This window comes from Pithys albifrons, chromosome 4 (genome assembly GCF_047495875.1).
Source record: "Pithys albifrons albifrons isolate INPA30051 chromosome 4, PitAlb_v1, whole genome shotgun sequence".
NCBI classification, from domain to species: domain Eukaryota; kingdom Metazoa; phylum Chordata; class Aves; order Passeriformes; family Thamnophilidae; genus Pithys; species Pithys albifrons.
Genome location: NC_092461.1, coordinates 23,267,439 through 23,287,466, shown reverse-complemented (window position 1 = coordinate 23,287,466; position 20,028 = coordinate 23,267,439). Strand labels below are relative to the sequence as shown.

The following is a 20,028-nucleotide window of genomic DNA, read 5'->3' as shown; positions in this document are numbered from 1 at the left end:
TGCCTACTTTAACCTTTACTCCCACAGATAATAGCATGTTTGCAAGAAGTTCTGTTACCTTACAGACTCTTCTGGAATGAATGTAGCCTTTAGAAACTCCACAGAGTGTTGGAGGATTCTGTTTACATGTTATGGATTGAAGCGCTCATTCCAATGCTTATTCCACTCCCTACTAGGTAAACTAATCCAAATCAATTTTGGGAAAAACTTTTGTTAGAGATTCTATAGTTGATGAGAGAAAAGTAAATCCTTTAAAGGAATTTGGTCATAGCTAAAGGATAGTTTTTACCATATTTCAGCTGTGATACATAGGCCTCTTTTGCTTAGTGTTTATTAACTCCTGAAACTTAGTGTGGTTTTCAACACATGTTAATTTTGGTGTAAACATGAGACGACATCTTTTCACTTTCTGATCTTAATTTTTTATGAGCTTTTCTGTTTAACTCTGTGTTTGTTGGTGGATGTGTAGGAGGATAATCCTGCTGTCAGTAAGGCATGCATTCCCAGTGGTGGCAAAGCCAAGTCAGTTTAGGGGAGAGGATAAAGCTGTCTCCCCTATGCTTTAGAGGACTTCACTTTATGTGTTGTTTTGTTGTACAATGAGACCTGTATTTGGAAGTGAAAAAACAGTGCAAACCAAACCAACCAAAAAAAAAAAAGCTCTACTATTATATCTTAGAATATTGTTTAAGTAATTGATCATTTCTAAAACACAGAATATTTGAATTCAGGGCACTTCCACTGACATAGACAAATAGTCTCTAAATGGAAGTAAACCACTGTGAATTCACTGTGAATTAACTCTGAAACAGCAAAAGACTTAAACTTTTCAGTATATATATATTACCTGGAGTAGTTTAGTGGTTGTTGATTAAGAGGTTTGGGATTTTTTAATTTTCTGCATTTAATGTAGTCAGAGCAATATTTACGAAGTGTAGCTTTTGTATGAGAACATGCATTGCTGTCAGGTTCTACATTCAGGTACACCAAATACAAATGACTATGAATACCAGTGCAAGGGTCGTCACTGCAGATTCTCACCACTGCAGTGCTGTTCCTGCATAGAGATCTTTCTGTCAGAGGTGTCCTATTTTATAAGCAGTACTTCAAAAATCTTGCTAAAAGGGTCACAAATATCTTAACATTTCCAAAGGAGTTTGCATAAAACTGTCTTATAAAAATATTATAATGCTGGTGGCAGTTTGTTTGGGGTGAAGACTGGATATTAATTCGCAATATTGTTTCTTGAATTGGTTTTTCTATTGGATTTTCTGAATTAATTGGAGACTGTCCATCTGATATGACTAATACTTCCAGTCCTCCCTTGCTTTTTGCTGAAGCCTATGCAGAGGCAACAAAGAGAATAAACCATTGGAGGGGTGCTCTGGCTGTTGATCTTGGGCAATAGAGCACCATGCAACTACTTGTTTTACAAGAATATCCAAGCTGTCTGCACATACAGGTTAAAGGCATACTTGCTGTTTTACAAAGTTGATCACCCCTTGATGATACAGCCCCCAGGAGCATGCCACCAAACACTTGCTGCTTTGCAGGGTGGATTTGCCACCAGGGAGTAGAAAACTTGTTTTTTCCATCATGTATTTGCAGGTCTCCCTGGATGGTCCAGCAGTGATAGCTGATATGGATGGAGTAAGGCTATTGCTACAGTTAAAATTCTCTAGCACCAGTGTTTGAGGGAGTCTTGTATGTTAGAACTGTCTCTGGCAAAGAAATGCTGTCGGGGACAGCGTGAACATTGTCTGCAGCTGCGAACATGTGCTTGCTCAGATCACACATTCTATAAGTAATTAAAACCAACCCAGCTAGGGTCAACTTACCCCTCTTAGTTATTACAAAGGTATGTTAACTTAACCCTGTTAGATTTTGTCTTTAAGATACTCTAAATCCTCAACCTGTGCCTCCCTTTTCTGACATTTTCAACATTTTTGTGGCAGATGGAGAATTTTCTCTCTTGAATTTTCAGTCTCTCCTATGTTTGATCAAATAAATGAGTGAAATGAGAGACATTTTAGATCATTAACCTATCAACACAATCTGAATGCAAATGACTCTTCCAAGCAATGATAAAGTCAGATTTTCTATATGAGAAAATCTTTACCCTTTGTGGGGAGCTAAGGAGTCCCAGAGAGGCTTTTTGTATGTGTTGAAGATTCAAAAGTAATATTATGCAGCAGGTTGGGATGAATAAGGAAATACCATGTCCATTTGCTTTATATGCATGAGCAGGATGTTCTTTTATCCTAAGCACAAGGGCTACCTAATCTGACTCGTCTTTGTTGGCCTTCAAATTTTTAAACCACAGGTTGCAGAGGACCTTGTTAACCGGTTACACCTCAATGCCCATGCTGACAAACTGGTGAGGATGTACAGTGCTGGCACAAAGAGGAAGCTCTCTACTGCTGTGGCTTTAGTTGGTAAACCCCAAATACTTTTACTGGTGAGTAAAGGTAATACTGTGGCTATGATAAATGGGTTACATTGAATTTTATTCTAATGTATTTGCTCTAAAGAAAATCAGGTAGTTTCCTGATCCGTCAGGGAGTAATTGATACATAGATATACAATTGTCCTCGTTGTTCTGCTCTATGAATACCTGTAATTTTATTCTCTAGTGCTCACAAAATTTGCAAGGGAAATTGTTTGGGTTTATTTCTTTTTTCTCTTTTTTTTTTTTTCCTTGGGGTAATTGGCTGATCAGGAAAAAAAAAGCCCTAAACGCAAATAAATTGTAACATCTCATGGCCCAAATACACATTCAATTTTTTTTGAGATTTACCTAGGGAGAAGGAGAAAAAATGATGTAATGAAAAATATGTTAATTGTTTATATATTCTCTATTTTTACAAAACATGAGAAAAATATGGTTGAACAATTCTACTTCCCTCCTCAGGAAAAAAGATTCTTATTTTAATTAGTAATTGGAGCTGGTGTAATTAATTATTGAGCCATATTTTTTACTTTTTTTTTTTTGATTCACAAGTCACACAATCAAACTAATACTCCCAAATTATGTTAATTTGAAATACCACCTGCTGTTTTGGTACTTGCATAGTATTGCTCATTTAGGCCTACAGCTGGCCTCTCCAGTTTAAATAATGCGTTTTGTGCTGAAGATCAGGGTTCTACAAAGCTGAACTGAATCATTATGACACCTTATTCTTTTTCTTATCATTGCCTATTGTTTCACTAGAGAATATTGAACATCCCTTTGTTAAGCCTTGGCTGAGAAGAGCTAAACTTGTTCAATAATGGAATAAACCTTTCAGGACAGTCAGGGGGAGAAAAGCTGCTCCTCAGAGTTGAGAGGGAAACCAGTGCCTCCGTAACAGACCACTGGCTAAGCTGAACCAAATAAAAATGTTCTCCTGGGGTTCGAGTTTCAGAAGATCAGATGCATATTGCTGCTACTAACTGCTTATTATTGCCTCACTTCTAAGCTAAATTATTTTATTTACATTTTATGCTTAAACTGACCTTGGTTCAGTTAGTAAAAGGAGGAGATAATCTTAAATCAGTGCTTTTTCCTGATCTTAGAAAATGCTCCAATTGTTTTCCAGTGTCTTTATGACAGAATATTACTGCAAGTATCCATTTTCAGTCTACTTCTTGCTGCAGGGCACAGACTATTGCATATAGAATGACAAGAGGAAAGAAAAATATCTAAATATGTCAAATGCTTTAAAACATTTGGATGGCTTCAGAAAACTAAGCAGATTTTTAAGGAGGTATTCAGTATTTTAAAAGGCTTTTTTCTTTATTTTGTCTGAAAGCAGAGACATCAATAAAAACTACTATCTTCCAGCTTGCTTCCAGGATCCTGGCTATAAATTTGAGTAACAGTGTGGGTTGCTTTATGCTTATTGCTTTTTACATTCTCTTTGTTAGCAATCCACACTTAAAGGAGAACTGAACTAAATTTTTTCACCTCTGCCACTGGTAGCCAAGTAGCAAAATCAGCATCAAACTGGATGTTGTGTTTGCTTTGTTTCTTGAAAACTCTTCTTCCAAGTTTCAGCTGGGATTCCTTGCTGCAAGTACATTGGCAATGGCCATACCACCCTAATAATTCCTGACACTCCTCACGGAATTCGATAGGATAAAAAGCAACTGTAAGAGTTTACTTCTCCCTAGTTTTGTAGTGACAGAGACTAGATTAGAAAACAGATATTCTTTTTGCTTCCATGAGTGGATGAGGTAAAAATTTGATTTAGTGAGGAAAGGAGAATTAGATAGAAAGTGGAAATAGTTTTTGTAGCAGCACTTTCCCCATGAAAGCCATCTGAGCAGGAAATGGTTTTCCCAGATGGTTTGCACTGGCTGAGTTTATTTTATTTAATACTGGGGATTGTCTCCACCAAGCGTGAGGATTTCTCTCAAAGGCACCAGGGGAGTAACTGGTGAGGGGTGCCAGGTCCAAACATATTATCAACACATGACTATGAGATGGGCAGTGCAGGTAGCTGGGAGCTACAGGACCTCTCCACTTGCTTGTAAGCATAGCAGATGTGCATGTAGAGAAAAAACAGTCCCCAAACCCTCCAAGAAAGTGAGAAAAAAACAGCTGAAACTCTCTCCTATCAAAAAGAGTATATGTATATAGATTACTAAACATATATATATTTATAAATAATTTATAACTAATATATTTATTATATTGTATGATAAACATCATTTATATATCTACTTCTTGACTTAAGAGTACCTTCCATAAATTTAGAGATTAAACTGTATATGTTAAGTGACCTTCTTCTGAACATGTAACATTTTAAGAGAAAAATACATGATTTTATTAAGAGTTCTGTTAATTCTTCATGCTGGGCAGGAGCTGTGCTATGTTTTTCCCATTCAGCTGTGTTGTCATTTTCATTTTTCCTGTAGGATGAGCCCAGCTCTGGGATGGATCCTTGCTCTAAACGCTACCTTTGGAAAACCATTCTTAAGGAGGTTCAGGATGGCTGTGCAGCTGTGCTGACATCCCACAGGTAAAACCCTTATCCCAGCAGCCAACATATTCTTGTTCTGTCTCCTCACCTGCTGTCAACTGTCAACAGGAGAGTATATTCTGAAGATATGCTCACCCTGGTGTGAAACAGAGAATGTCTTGGAATTATGTTGCAATTCCTTTCTGCTCATGAAAATGGAGCCAGTGTAAATCCCAAATATTTGCTTTATTTAATGTTTAAGGAACATAATGTGGCTCAAGGGGCTACAGGCACAGAAGAGATGATGTGATTAATTCTTTTTCTATTCAGTGCTGTAGTGTCCCTTTTTGCTTGGAACATCAGGTTATCCTTTTGCAGATGCCCATCTTAAAAATCCTTACAAAGGAAAGTGGAAGTGAAAAGTCTTTTGAGGACTATTTACTGACTTTTTAGAGACCTTTTTCTTTAATTTCAGAGGCAAAACTTTTGTTTTAAGAGAGGAGGAGTGAGGTTGTATCAACTGCCCCTACAGCCTATTTTTGTGTAACTTTGGCACAGCTGGGGAGTGTTATGTCAGGGGGAGCAATAGGAGTTAATCAGTGAATTTCCTGATCTGTGGGAAGAAGTGTTAGCAAACCCTCTCCCAGTGTCTCTCAAATATAGTGGTTTGGCAGTTCTCACCATAGCCCTGTTCTATTTTAAGGAAATTGTTCCTAGAGGGATACTTAATTGCTGATGCTTGTTCAGTCAAAGCACTTTGATATAGACCAGACCATGGCTAAGGCACACAAGACATCTCTTGTTTAGTTGTCTCAGAAGTGCTGGGGAGGACACATGGTGAAATTGCAGGAACATCAACAATCTTTGACTCCCCTTTGGAATGATGGGTATGTCCCAGTTAATTCCCTATGTCTGAAGTGCTGCTTTGGAGGAACTGCTCACACAATTCTATAATATATGTAGAATGACAGCCCATCTGCCCTAAGATTTACAAGTTAAAGTTATTACCATCTGAAGCAGCCACATCTAAGAGGATCCTGCTTTTCTATTTAGCTACATTTCCATGTCCTAAATTCTGTTTGGATGGTAGTGTTTTAGATCTTCTTCTACTGTGCAATCAGATTAAGGGTGACTCCTTTTCACAGGTATGTACTATTCAAAAGATAAGCTGAGCAAGCTTACTTTATTCTTCTTCCTGTATCCTTTAGCTCATAATGACCACAAACAGGTGTTACAGGGAACAACAGAATTCATGGCTCTCACACTCAGCGGCATTTCTGGGACTGCTTATCAGACACTTGTCTATGGTAATTATACCTTTGTGCTGTGGCCAGAACTGGCCCATTAGGTATCATGTTGTAATAACTTTTGGTATGCACTGACTGGGATTACAACTTTGACTGATGACCTTTAAGGCCAAAGGTTTTGTGTACCCATTTTTGCAGCTGTCAAGATTCCTCCTACTAGAACTAAAATTAGGTATAAATAATGGTTTTTCTTTTCACTATTATTTAGTTAATTTTCTTTTTCTGCTTTATTTTCTAGTATGGAAGAGTGTGAAGCTCTCTGCACACGACTTGCTATTATGGTCAATGGAAGTTTCAAGTGTCTTGGTTCTCCCCAGCACATTAAAAACAGGTATTATATGTCAATATCAAACCTGCATCTACCTTCCATCTAACAAGGGGCTGGACACTTTAGTGGTGCTAAGGCATAAATATTTTTGACTGCTAAGCACATCTTCCTTTTCCTGCCATTGCTGAAGTTTAAAAAGAGCCAATTAAGATATCTTAGCAAGTTAAGTTGACATATGGCATTGCTAAAACGCTTTGTAGTCTGCTTAGGTAATTGAAAGAGACAGATCTGTACCTAAAATGAAGCCCTTCTGCACGCAACCTAAGGAATACGTTGTGAGAATTCAACACAGTGATGAAATACAATTTGGCTCCTTCTGAGGATTTCTTGTAACAAGAATTAGCACTTTTAACAGGTCAGCATCCAGCAAGAACATCTATTTTGAACCATCTCAGTTTCCTACCAAGTTCACTGACAATTGCAGATGTTTATGCTGTTTTCTGCATCCTTTTCCTGGTGTGTATAAGCCTCTTTTCTCTTTGAACTCTGCTTGAATTAATTTAATACCTGTTAATGAGGATGCTTAATTTAGAGGATGGACTCAAATCACCACAAAAAGAGGTAAGAGGAAAGTTACTGCAACTTATAGCTAGAACATTGACATTCAGTAATAAGTGTAATTGTTAGGACATCCAGACAGTCAGCTATGTAAGATGATACAGCTCATTTACAAGCAGCAAAACTACACTGCTTTGTACTAGCTCAGCACTTAGCACTCTTAAGTGCAGAGGCACTTGTCAGGGGAACAAGCTCTACATAAATGTTTTGGAATTGCTGTCTACCATGTTTACAGGGCAGATAACTTCTTGTCTCTTGATAGCACTTTTGGCTTTCTGCCCTTCCCTTTGGATAGAACTGTAGGGCCTTGTTCCACAGCTGCATTGGCATGATGGGCCTCATTCACATCTACTTTAATAAGCTCTCTCCTTCCAAGACTTTTTCATCAAGATGATCTTTGATCTAGAGACATTATAAACTGAATGGTGAGAAAACATTGATGTCTGCATCTATATTTCTGATGGTTCTGTGTGATTGTAGCCTTTTTTCATATTTGCAGATCTTTCCGAGAGTAGTTACCACAATTTCTGGAGGCATGAGAAGGCAATTGCTCTTCAGCAGTTTCTGCTTCTTTTGCATCTCAGTCTTCGCCTTTGCCATATGCCATACTGTGTCTTCCCAAATTTCATAGCATAGAGAGGCCTGTGGTCTAACTAGCTGGAGTAGATTAGCAAGAGTGCAGGCATCCTTTATTCCTTTTGTAGAATGAGAGATGCTGTAGAGGACACTGCAGCACTTGGACAGGTGAAACTGCTTTTTGAAGATGAGTGTGTCCCCAAAGAATTAAAAAATAGTACTAAGCACTTCAGTTGAGCATATAAAGTTAGCTTGGATAAATGTGAGTCTCTCCTTTTCATGTTTCAGATCCTCTGGAGTGAAGTACCTGTCTCTGTCTTCTCAGCTTGACCTTGAGAGGGCAAAATCAGACATTTCACAAAGACTACTTTCTGCTTTATCTTCTACGTTGTTGTGCCACTTCTGATGTTTCCTTTAGCAGCAACTTTTCATCCACCTTTTTAAGGAAACAAGGCATCATAAGCATACCCATAAGTATGCACCACATTAATATAAATAGGGCAGTTATTTCTCAATTTTCTGAACTGCCTCTGTAGATAGACCTCTTTCTGATCATAGTTAGCATATCAATGCAAAAGTATCATGCTGGAAGTGTCTTCACATTAATTCTGAAGTTATTGAGACATTCACAGATTTGCCATTCAAGAATCAAGGCAGTAGGAGTGCCTCTTTTAAGTTCTCTGAAGCAAGGTCATAATAAGAATATGTAGCAGTCATCTTTGTAGCAATTATTTCTTTAAAATTATTGTAACTTTATAAAAAGTGCACTTTCTCTACTTTAAGAATGTTTTGTAATATCAGCAGGTGTCTGTTCTTGAACGTATGTCAGGGACATTCATGTGGGTAATGTGTGAACTGGAGACCAATATTGCCGAGACTTTCCACAGAAACAGTGTAGCTCAAGCTGCTCTAATATTTTTCATTTAAGGCAGGACTAAAATCCCTATAACTCCTAGCTTATTAATTGATTTAGTCTGCAAATTTCCCACACTTATTTTTCAAGACCTTTTTGATTTTTTTAAAAAAACTTTAGAACCCTTTATTAGTAAAAAATAGCCACTAGCTTTATCGAAGGATTTATTTAAATCATGCAGTTGTCTGAATTTGCTCTGACTGCCTAATTCATTTTCTTGGCTGGCAGGTACAAAGCCACTGCAGAGAGCACAGTCTTAAAACCTCATATAAACACACAAGATGTTTCCATGTTTTCTTTGGAAAATTTTTGACAATTGCTGGGGAGAAACCAAAGATGTTCTTGTACTCATTTTATTGCACAGTCTAGCTTCCAAACTTCCCTCTGACACTTGCCAATATGGTCCTTCATCATAAACCCCAGGCTATCACACACTGAACACACAAGGTAATTGCTACAAGATTAAAAAACCTTGTACCTTCTGTGTAATTAATGTTCCAGACTTATTGAAGACAATTTCCAGAAATACCACCATGTACCTTATGGAGGATTTCTGCATCTACATGTGATAGGAGAGGAGTAGAGGTAGAATTGTCTTACTTATTACTCAAAAGCCACCATTGAAATAATTAAACTTTAAATTATTTTAATATTTTTCATTTTCTCACTTTCCATTCCACTTGTGAATATACTGAAAAACTTCAAGGACTTGGAAGAGTATTGAGTTACTCCTTCCTTCCCATTTTCTTTCCTTCCCTGTGTTTTAATAGCACTGCCATTCTAACTGCCATACATACAGAGCAAAACATTGTTTCTTCTAAAGTGATAGACCATAAGAAGTACTAAATCCAATCTGCTATTAGGACTAACACCTACCTTAACAGACACCTCTACTCCAATAGTTACTAATGTTTCCCTGGTGTTTCAGTGTTTTCCATGCAATTAGCACTGTCTAGCGTATATGTCCCTTGCACCATCTCACTGTGAAAAGCCTACCACCTTTTATATTTTGTTTGAAAAAACTGTTTCACGAAGCAATGTAATTGAAGGGGAGCATAAGCAAATCTGATTTTGTTGCATCTGAATTAATCTACATTACACATACTCTAAAAATTTGGGGATTGGATGGTGTATTTGTGTGCTGCGTGTGTGAATGAATTAGGCTAGTAATATACACATGTATATTAACAGGCAAGAAAGCTACTAAGATAAATTAATGGGGACCACAGTTGTAGCTTATCGTGGGTTTTCTGTTAGATTTTGCAGCTTGTTTTTAAAAATGCATTCTTGTTTATAAGCAGCTCTTGATATGATTTAGTCTGTCTTCAATTTGTTTCTACAAATCAAATTTTGAAAATACTTCAAAATCAACTATAAATGATCTGATCTGGGTTTGAAGATTGCAAGAAGGGAAGAAATCTAAACAGTGTATGAACACTTAAACCAGATAAAACTTTCATACAACTTTTATTTAGGATTGAAGGAGTCCTGTATTGTAAGAAATAGCAATAGAAGCATATTTTGATATTACTTGTGACTATATTAATATATCACAAGAATTTTTTCCTCTTCCAAATGTAGGTTACATCCACTAAAATGACATCCTTTCTGCCCTTCTTGGCAAATTCTGTCTGTCTTGATGGAAATCCTCAGAATTGTTTTATTTGTTTATTCTTTAGTACCATTCCAGCATATAAAGTCCAGATTATGATAACCTTTTTGACTGATATGTTATGAAGGCTTAATGGGTCTTCTTTGGGGCCCTGTTAAATTTGCTTCTTTGCTCTAGAGGGACGTTCAAGGATTCTGTTCTTTCTCTCTGGCTGCACTTTCAGCCCTTGGCAGATGTGAAAGATCATAATCTTGGACTGAGCACAGCTTTGTCAGATGGCAGTACAAAATTCTGCTGTGAAGGCTATGAGTGAACTCCAGGAAGATGCTAATGTGAAACATAAAAGCTTGATAGGGAAATAAAATATTGCTCTGATTCTAATGTGTGAGACTTCTCCATTTTTCCAGCCCTTGTGCAAGCCTTTTACAAAATGCTTATCCAAAACAGTCTTCTCACTACAAATGTAGGTGTTTGGCTTTCTGACCCCAACTATTGAGCCCTGACTTATTTATGTTTGTTTAAATGGATTTAAGGTACCTCAGGTGTTTCTCAGCAGAATAATAAGAATAGGACTTCTTTAGAAAGCCATTTTGTTGTAAGTGGCTAATTTCCAAATAATGTCAAGAACTGTAGTTAGGTAGAACAACAAACTGAGTGGCAATTTTCAAAAAGCTAGCATCTTAGTTCTAGATGTAGTTTGTCTGAGATTGATTTGTTAACAGTTGTGCCCATTAAAGCCGAATTTCAGATGACTCTTGCCAACTGAGTCAATTACTCTAAATTGTGAATGGATTACACTTAAATGCTCTCTCCAGTATTCTCCATTATACTTAATGCTTTTTTAAAAAATTCACAGAAGCATTTTCATGTTAGATACAGCTGGCCAGTTCTCTGGGAACAACATTTTGAATACTATCCTTCATTCCAGGGCCATCTGGACAGACTTTTCAAATTTGAAAAACCCATACCAATTTGTCAGGTGCTGGACACACATCAAGTCTTTGCTCAAATTTTATCAGCAAGCCATCTGATTAAATTAGACAACAATTAATCCATTTGTTATAGCTGGGTTAGAATAGAAAATATGTTGGCAGACTATTTATACTTTATCCTTTTTTAAAGGTTGATTGAGAATATGTTATTTTCCTCAAACTCATGTGTAGATTTCTTAAATGGAGGATTAAAGGTCTCATCAATATATTCAGTGGAAACAGTGTTATCATATTAATTGATATACTAGGAACGAGTTTCTTATGTGCTTTGAAATATAGAAATTTATATAATTTTTATTATTCTTGAGAAGAAAACACATTCCTTTTGTACATGAAAAATGCATTAAGGCAGTGAATTGGTAATCATGTAATATAGCTATTAAACTAAGAGGAAAGTTTGCAGAAAAGAGTTCTTGAAGTTTCAAAACCACACAGACTGAGAGTTCAGAAATGAGTAATATCTTTGCACTCTGATAAAACCTAGTGTAACATTCAGTCCTACTGCACCTGTGCATTACAACACAATTTTTTTGTAATTTTATGTGCTGCATTGTGTCTCTGTATTCATTCATTTAAAGGGTTTGAGTAGTCCATCTTAGCAGTTTACAAGTAAATATTTTCTATTTGTTCAACATTGCATTCAAATTACAATGCCTGTAAACTTCAGCTGTAGCTGTGGGTGTTTCAGAAGGCCCTTCAAGTGCCTCCTGTCAACTGGAGCCCTAGGTCTCAAGGTGAGCCTTTAACCAGGCAGGAAAGCAGTCATGAAAAATGCAGCCTTAGAGCCTAAGTGAATTATCACAGACCTCACAGGTATATGGGGATGAAAGGGTAGGATTCAGTTCCCTGCGGCATACCACAATTGTGAAGCATTTTCTTTCATTTTTCTTTTTTTTTTTCCTCAATCTGCTATCTTGTTTGCAACATTTTCTAGGTATTGCAGTAAATAAAGCCACTTGTGTCAGCAGGTATACCCACTGTATCTTGTCAGGCATTCATGACAGGGATTTCATGACTAGGTGTTATATGGTGATGTAACTAAAGTTTATTACATAAAGCAAAGAGTGGTTTAAATTTTAATTTCACAGCTCATCTCCATTATAGAACTTTTTAAACTTGAGAATCTGACCTTGAAGTGTTGATAAGGTCCTTTTATTAGAAATTTTAGTGAATAATATCCTGATTATTATATTAAAAACCAGTACACTGAAACCCAGTGATAGCACCACAATAATAATGTTACTTACTACTGCTTTTTTCACTGTTGTGCCCCAGAAGGTGCTTTAAGAAAACAGTTTGGGTTCTTTACAGACTTTACTATGAGCTTTGCACAGAATTAGTGTGTGGCTTTCCTGTTTATCTGGGAATATAATATATAAATAATGCAAGAGTAACAAATCCCTGGTACTTGCCAGTATGTGCAGATATACAGCTATATAGAGAGATATAAGCTCATATGTAGAGAGATTTTGTGGATGCACATTTATAAACAATTAACAAGATTTTTTGAGGATTTCACCACATTTTTGGAAATCATACCTAAGAACTTCCAAGACTATATTCAGAGAAGGAGGTAAAGTTGTCCCCTGCACTGCTCATAACCTGGGGCAGTCACTGTTACGGCAATGATATTACTGACTACAGAAATTAACTTCAGATGGTTTGATATCAAAACCTGGAGTGTGTGTGAACAAATAGTGAATGTATAATATACCTGAACCAGTGCTGCTTATTGTTTTAATAACTGTTTTTATGTTTCAATTGTTACCCTGGAAAAATCATGATCAGTTAAAAAAGATGAAGCAAATCTATGACTAGTAGATAAAGACAGGTTTTATAATTTATTTATGTCTGTTTGTTTACATCTAATCAAGCTTATCTGTTCAGCAATGCTGAGTTTCTGAATAATTGTAGAAGGAAATCACATTTTGCATGTGACTGTATTTGCATTTCATTTTAGCATTTAAAAAAACCAAACCCACAATTATTTAAAAATTAATAACTTTTTTCCTTCCTAGGTTATGCCTTTGCATGCTACTTCTTAGATGAAATAATTAAATACTTTGTGTGATTTAAAACTGTCTTAAACTGTGGTGTGTTTGTTTGATAATTTTATTTCTATTTTTGGGGTTTTTTTCAAAGTTTTTCAAAGTGTTTTGCTTTCAAGTTGTTCAAGCCTTGTTATGTTTATAAATTGTACTTGTCTAAGGCTGCAAGAGGAATGACCTGGATCTGTATCCTGTGCTTCAGCAATCATACCGGCATAATTAATAATCTTGTCTAGATGAGGCCTATTCCAACCTAAACAATTCCATTATTCTTTCCATGCAGGGAAAGTAGAACCATATCTGCCTGCAAATGAATGAAAACCAAAGCAGAGGGGCAAACAGCACAGTAGCAAATTATTCTCTTTTTGGAAATTTATGGCATATATTCTAAAAGATGCAGTTCCTTGCAGATATTAAGTGTCAATGTTCATCTGTTTTTTATTTTGTTATCCAATCATGTCATTTTGAACTAATCTTTTGATCAAACAAGTACTACACAAAGTAGATACATTGTATTTCCACCAGTAAACTTTCTGGGAGCAGTAATTTTTTGATGTATATATATATATATATAGCACAACATTCTCCAGGAAATGTACTCTTTTATTAGAGGAAAACAAAGCATATGGGTGATTAGATCCTTTTCTTATTCATCACTGTTTAGGAAACAGGGCCATGTTCTTGATTTCCTGAGGGTACATTCAGTAATTTGTCTGTGGGAGAGAAGAGTTGGTAAACGGGCTTTGGGAAGAGTATGATTCAATGAGCTGGGCATTCTGGACCTGCTGTAAGTTAAAACTGCGGTTTCTAGGTTTGGTTTTGTTCATTTGTAGGCAAGAAAACTCCAAGGATTTTAAATGAAAACACTTTTTTTTTTCCTCGCAAACAAAGTCTGCTGATAATGTACTCACTTATTCATCCTTCATAGAAAACAGGATTTCATGAGACAAGTTTCAAAAAAACATTGGGTTAGTACCTCTAGGGAGCCCTTGTGACCAGCCCAGTGTAGGCTCAGCTGTGTGTCTATAAGGCATTGTGTTTCAGCAGTGTTTCTTCTCTCCCTGCTCAAACCTGTGAGCCAGGATCTCTGAGGAATGAACAGAAAAGAACAATGAAATTTTGCGCTGCTCAATGTGGGAACTCCTCTCCTTGATATTTATTACAATTTTCAGCCTTTGGGTAACAAAATCCACTTGCATTCCCATTGTAAGGCTAGAAAGAGCACCAGGGAAGAATCTAGGGGACTTCCTCATCAGTATAGATCTGGCTATACTTTATTCCATTTTGACTGCAGCTTGTGTAGACACAAATCTGAGGTAGATTTATATAATCTATTTTTGTACTATTGTCACTGTGGCTGTGGGACTGTATCACAGGCTGCAAAACCCTTCTGAGAACTGAGCAACCATTTGGGTGATTCACCCAGGCTGAGTTCCTTTTTCTGATGTTTAAACCAAAACCACCCTGAGGTCAGATCAAAAACCTGTCTAGCACACTATCCTCTCTCTGACAGCAGCCAGGAGGGAAAAGTCCAGGAACAAGATAAGCGCATGCAGTTACTTTTCCACATTGCTCAACCACCTTCAGTAGTTTCTTTCTTAGAGGCTTCCTAAGCCAGAGGTGTTTTTAGTGGATCCCCACCACAGATTTTTCTAGTTTCTTATTCAAGTCATGTCAAGTTCTGGCATCCAGCACATGCCATGTCAATGACTGTACAGTTTCCCTAGGTACTGTAAGGAAAATGACTTCATCTTACTGACTTTGCATTGTGTTTCCTATAATTTAATTTGACATCCCCTGCTCTTGAATAAGAAACATAGAAGAGTGAAGAATAATTTCTTAGTTACATTGCTTAGTCATGATTCTAGGCTTGCTAAAAACACCTTTGTACCCCTTCATCGTCTTTCTTTGTTGTTGAAAGATTTCAGCCTATTTACCAATTCCTGGTACGGAAACCATTCCATTCTTTGTTGCCATTTTATATTTCCTTTGGTCCCTTGTTATCGGAGCAGCTCAGGTATCTTGAGGACCTGTGTAATTAACAGTGTGAAATTTTGTAGTCCACGCTATGTAGCCATGTTTCTGCAGCTGATGCTGTTGTTAAATACTTAAGTTAATTAGATCAGAATCAATTTGGGAATTTATATTTTGGTTTCAGTCTCATGGTAGCCTTTCAGTAGGTAAAACACTCAATAAGTAATACTCCCAGAACCACTAATGAGGGGAAAGTCAAGCATGAACAACTAGTTTGACTGAGGAAGAGGAAGGATAGATAGAGGAAAAATATTTTGTCAGAATGTGTTCTCGTGTGTGTGTTTATACACAAATAGCAATGCAGGTGTTGTTAAAGTAACATGGCAATGGAAAATGTCTTTGTTGAATAGCTTTGAAAAGGCAATGATTCTTTTGCAGCAGATGGCTGCTAAACGTGTGTGCTGGCTCAGCTCATGCCATTTTAATGATAGTGTTTTCCTCCTTAGGTCTTGAACTATCAGGTGCTAAAGGTTTGACCCTAACAGGGCTAATCAAAACAGATTGTGCTTTGCACTGTAATTCCACTTTTGGTTTCTGAATTACTTATATTGCCTGAATATAGGAAAATACAGTGAAAAAAAATGGTCAACTCAATTTTCATTGCCTCAATTTGCTACCAAAATCAGCTTGCTGATTATAGCAGGCAGAAATGTTTATTGCTGATCAACTTACTTTATATATGGGGAGCTCTTGTGTTAAAATGAAATATAAAATCTAGATATAGGAGCATCATAATTTGACTAGCCAAAAGAGGAAAATCTTTTAAAGCTTTTCATTAGTGCCATGCTGGCATTTATGCCATTCACAATTTAGAACTAAACCAAAGTTACACAGATTTCTCTTTCTCTGCTAATCACAATTTTGATTCATTTTCTTTGGAAACTTCATTTCATACAGCAATTTCATTTTATGAGACTGTTGAATGTCTCCATAAACCAGCATTTTTCAAACTGTAATTCAATGGTGGCTGTATAGAAATGCCAGAAAACTGATCAGAATCAATGACTTCTTGTAAAATGTTGCCTCAGGTTAGCTGTCAAATAAATTGAATACCCTTGTTAACTATATCAGTCTTTGTAACAACTTTTTTTATCATCACATGTATTTTTTCAGGGATGATGTTATGCATTTAAAACATTCAATTAGAGATCTATTTATGTCTTAGTAAATCATTGCAAAGCAAATCTGCCAGACACTGCTTTGGATTCCACTTTATTCTGGATCTCTTTGATGTAACAGCAGCATTCATTTGTCAGGCTACACTGTCCAGTAAATCTTTGATAACCTGCAGCTTGGACCCAATACAATTTGATTCATGTAACATCCTGCAGGAACCAACAGACAGGACACTGCATCAGGAATGTTTCTTCTTACTCCATTTCAAGCAGTTCAGTGGTTGCATTTGACTGCAACAAAAAATAAACAAAAAAACCCAACAAAAGGTTAAAACCCCTACACTTATTTCTAATGGGGCTTTTCATACTGTGCAACTTTATGCAAAAGCTGCCACTGTCATATCTGAAGTGTAGCAACTACTGTTTTATTCTACACAAAAAATTGGGATTCCTGCCTGAGATCCTTGGAAATGATATTTTGAACTAATGTGAAATTCTTAATAGAAAAAAATCTGCAGTCTAGTTTTTTATTTTCATCATGGAAACTTGCAGTGCCCTGAAATCAATAAGGACTTTATTGCTTTCTAAGAACAGAAGTCCTGATCCCACCCAAGATAAAACTTAAAGCCCTAACATTGCCATATACTTATTATAGATGAGGAACTTGTGGTGCTTCATGTGAAATATTTTGCTGGCAGCCACTCAGGCACAGGTTAAACTGGACACATAGAGTAGTTCTTTCTATCTTTTATTACCTTTTGATTGATAATCTGTAGACATTTTTTATGTACATAGGAATAGGGCAACATCATAGAGCGTGCTGTGATACATCCTTCTGCTTTGATCACATGAAAATGTGCCTCACACTGGTCAGACCCAATTAACCCAGAATCTGCCCTGAGTCGTGAGCTGAACACAGAAAAGACACAAGAAGGGTTTGGCACAATGGAGTATAACAGAAGGTAACCATTAGAAACCAAACAGCTGGAGAGGATTTGCTGATGAGTAATTGCAGAGCTGGAGAATGAAGAAAAGGAAGTTGTCCTGGAGGTGAAGGATGTTGGAGTGTTGAGAAAGAGAAGCTAATTTATTGAATTATTCTGAAAATTGCATGGCCATAAAGCAAAAAAAAAAATTGTTAACTTTGCCATCTCCTTAAATATATATTTGACTGTGCATACCTGTAAAACACAGTTGTACTCACACTGCTGGATTTGCATTTGAATGTGCAGCTTTGTCAACAGAATTGAAAAAATAGTGCTGCATGTCCATTTTTCACATTTTTAGAGAAGTTAAATTATTTTTTCCCTTCTTTTATATGTTTGATTGGTAATTTTATTAGCTTTTTGCTGACCAGTATAGCAATATAGCAACTAAAACACAGTTTAGTTAACATAGGTTCAGGTATATTGGATAGTGAAACGTCTTGTAGTAACTGAAATGTAGGCATAACACATTTTTTTGTCTCACTTATCATAAATTTAATAATTTTGCATTGAAATGCTATTGTTCCAGTAGTATAGTAACTAAAATCACAATAACACAGTAGGCATACATGATATTATTTGACACAAGCATAGAAAAATCAATTGAGCTAAATGTTCTTCCTGTCCTCATGGTGTAGACAAATGGAGTTACATTTTTGTGTCTCATTCTCAGGTTTGGAGATGGTTATTCTGTCAAGGTTTGGCTTAGCAAAGAAATAAGCTATAGAAGAAGGATTTTGGACTGCCTACAAGTGCATTTTCCTGGAACACAGTTTAAGGTACAGCTAAAACTCCTTGTCACAGTATATGGCAGGATTAGTTTGGGCTGGTAAGAACAGTATATACATGTTTGGATATTTACATTATTGGATATATTGATCTGTTTGGAAAAAGTACATATAAATATCCCTTTTATTTTTCTTTTAAGCATTTAATGAAAATTTGACTTGTGATACTGGATAAATCAACTCCAAACAACCATTTAGGAAATGTAAATAAAAAGGCCCTTACTCTGAGTGAAAATTTCCTTTACTTTTACTATTGATGACGTTGAACTCTCATTTGTCTTCACCTGAAGTAGGACTACAGCGTAGTGACTGAGAGTATTTGCTTTGATTGCTTTCTGATAAGGCTCAGAGTTGACAAGTCTCAGCCTTTACTGGCATTCTTTGATTTAATACTGTTACACCTTGGTCCTGAAGGTTCAATCTTACTGGATGTTACACTTTAATTTCAGGCTTCAGGAGATTTCACTCACACGAACCATGTAAAGCCGTTGGTTCTTTGGTACCTTGAGTTAATATCCAGAGAAAGAATGTACATTTTTATCTGAGAGATTTATTTTGATTTGGTGAGAATATGAGTGCTTTGGCAAAAAGGGTTTTACAAGGATAGAAAACATGCAACTTCACAAAAGCGTTGTAACAGGTTACCAGGACTAGCAAGCATTGCTGTAGTGAGGAACCTTTGTTATAATGAGCAAACACAAACTCCATGCCACTTAAGTGAGGTACCCATAACTTACAGAAAATAAGTATTTAAATTACCCACAAGAGAAAGAAAAGAATACAGGAAGAGAGATTCAGAGAAGAAAGAGTAAAGAGAGAAAAAGAGTGGAGAAAGAACATTATTACCACTCAGAGATCACATGTTGACAGCTCTGAAGAGAATAGACCAGGGCCAGCAGTGGAGACTTCTGTGTGTGCCCCTTTATCTTCCTGGTCCCCATGGCCAAACCCCCCCAGGTGGGGTCACTCACCCACAGGACACTCTGGGGTCCCAGCCCAGGGTGAGAGGCAGTGTCCTCACTGTCTCTGCCAATATGAGTCAGGCCAGGGACTCCAGGAGCTGTGGGGTGTTAGTGTTTTCCCAGGTTGTTTGTGGCTGGCAACTGCTCCAGGGCATCTCAGTGTGGGCTCCAGGGGCTGCCATGAGAGATATGACAGCACCCCACCTCTGTGAGGTTCGACCCATCCCCTTCCCCCTCCATAAACACACAGACCCCCACAAGGTGTTCTGACCGATTAATCACTGATCTGGTGTCTAACAAATACAAAGGCTTACAAAAGACCTATAGGAATTACATTGCAAGGTAAACTCTCAAAGGCCATTAATTCTTATTTTTTATTTTAAACTTTAGCTGTGTTTAGGGAAAGAGTAATGGAAATCAATGACTATCTGAGATATGAACCCATTTGTGTATACAAGTCCGTACTATGCTCTGACACCTGTGTGGCTCAGCCTTTTCCCACACTGCATTGTAACAGCACTAGTCTGTTAGATTAAAAACCTATACCATAAAATTGTCCTAAATTTTTATATCTTTTATGAGATTAACAAACTGTCATCTCAGAACATGCACAAAATTTGTGCTCTGAGTGGGAATAGTTCTTTGAGATACCAATGTAGATAAAATACATTTTTTTTAAAAGATCCTATTTTCTATGTTAATCTGCAATAAGAATCTATTGTGGCTAGATCGATTACAAGCAAATGTAGCTTCATTGATATGCATTCTCTTTTATCTGTTTTTGTAATTTTTGCTTGTTTTCAGGGACAACATCTTAACCTGCTTGAGTACCACGTGCCACGAATTCAGGGATGCTTAGCAGAGCT

General features: G+C 36.8%; 1 protein-coding gene across 1 annotated transcript in view; it reads left to right on the top strand.

The window, feature by feature from the left end:
- Positions 1 to 20,028, top strand: part of ABCA13 (ATP binding cassette subfamily A member 13) — a 161,774-nt gene that overhangs the window by 140,412 nt on the left and 1,334 nt on the right. Inside the window, exons 50-54 of the mRNA XM_071553007.1 lie at positions 2,324 to 2,458; positions 4,900 to 5,003; positions 6,489 to 6,581; positions 18,086 to 18,191; positions 19,967 to 20,028. The exon at positions 19,967 to 20,028 is cut by the window's right edge and continues 2 nt beyond it. Coding sequence (XP_071409108.1) covers positions 2,324 to 2,458; positions 4,900 to 5,003; positions 6,489 to 6,581; positions 18,086 to 18,191; positions 19,967 to 20,028 — 500 coding nt within the window. The remainder of the gene's footprint in view (positions 1 to 2,323; positions 2,459 to 4,899; positions 5,004 to 6,488; positions 6,582 to 18,085; positions 18,192 to 19,966) is intronic.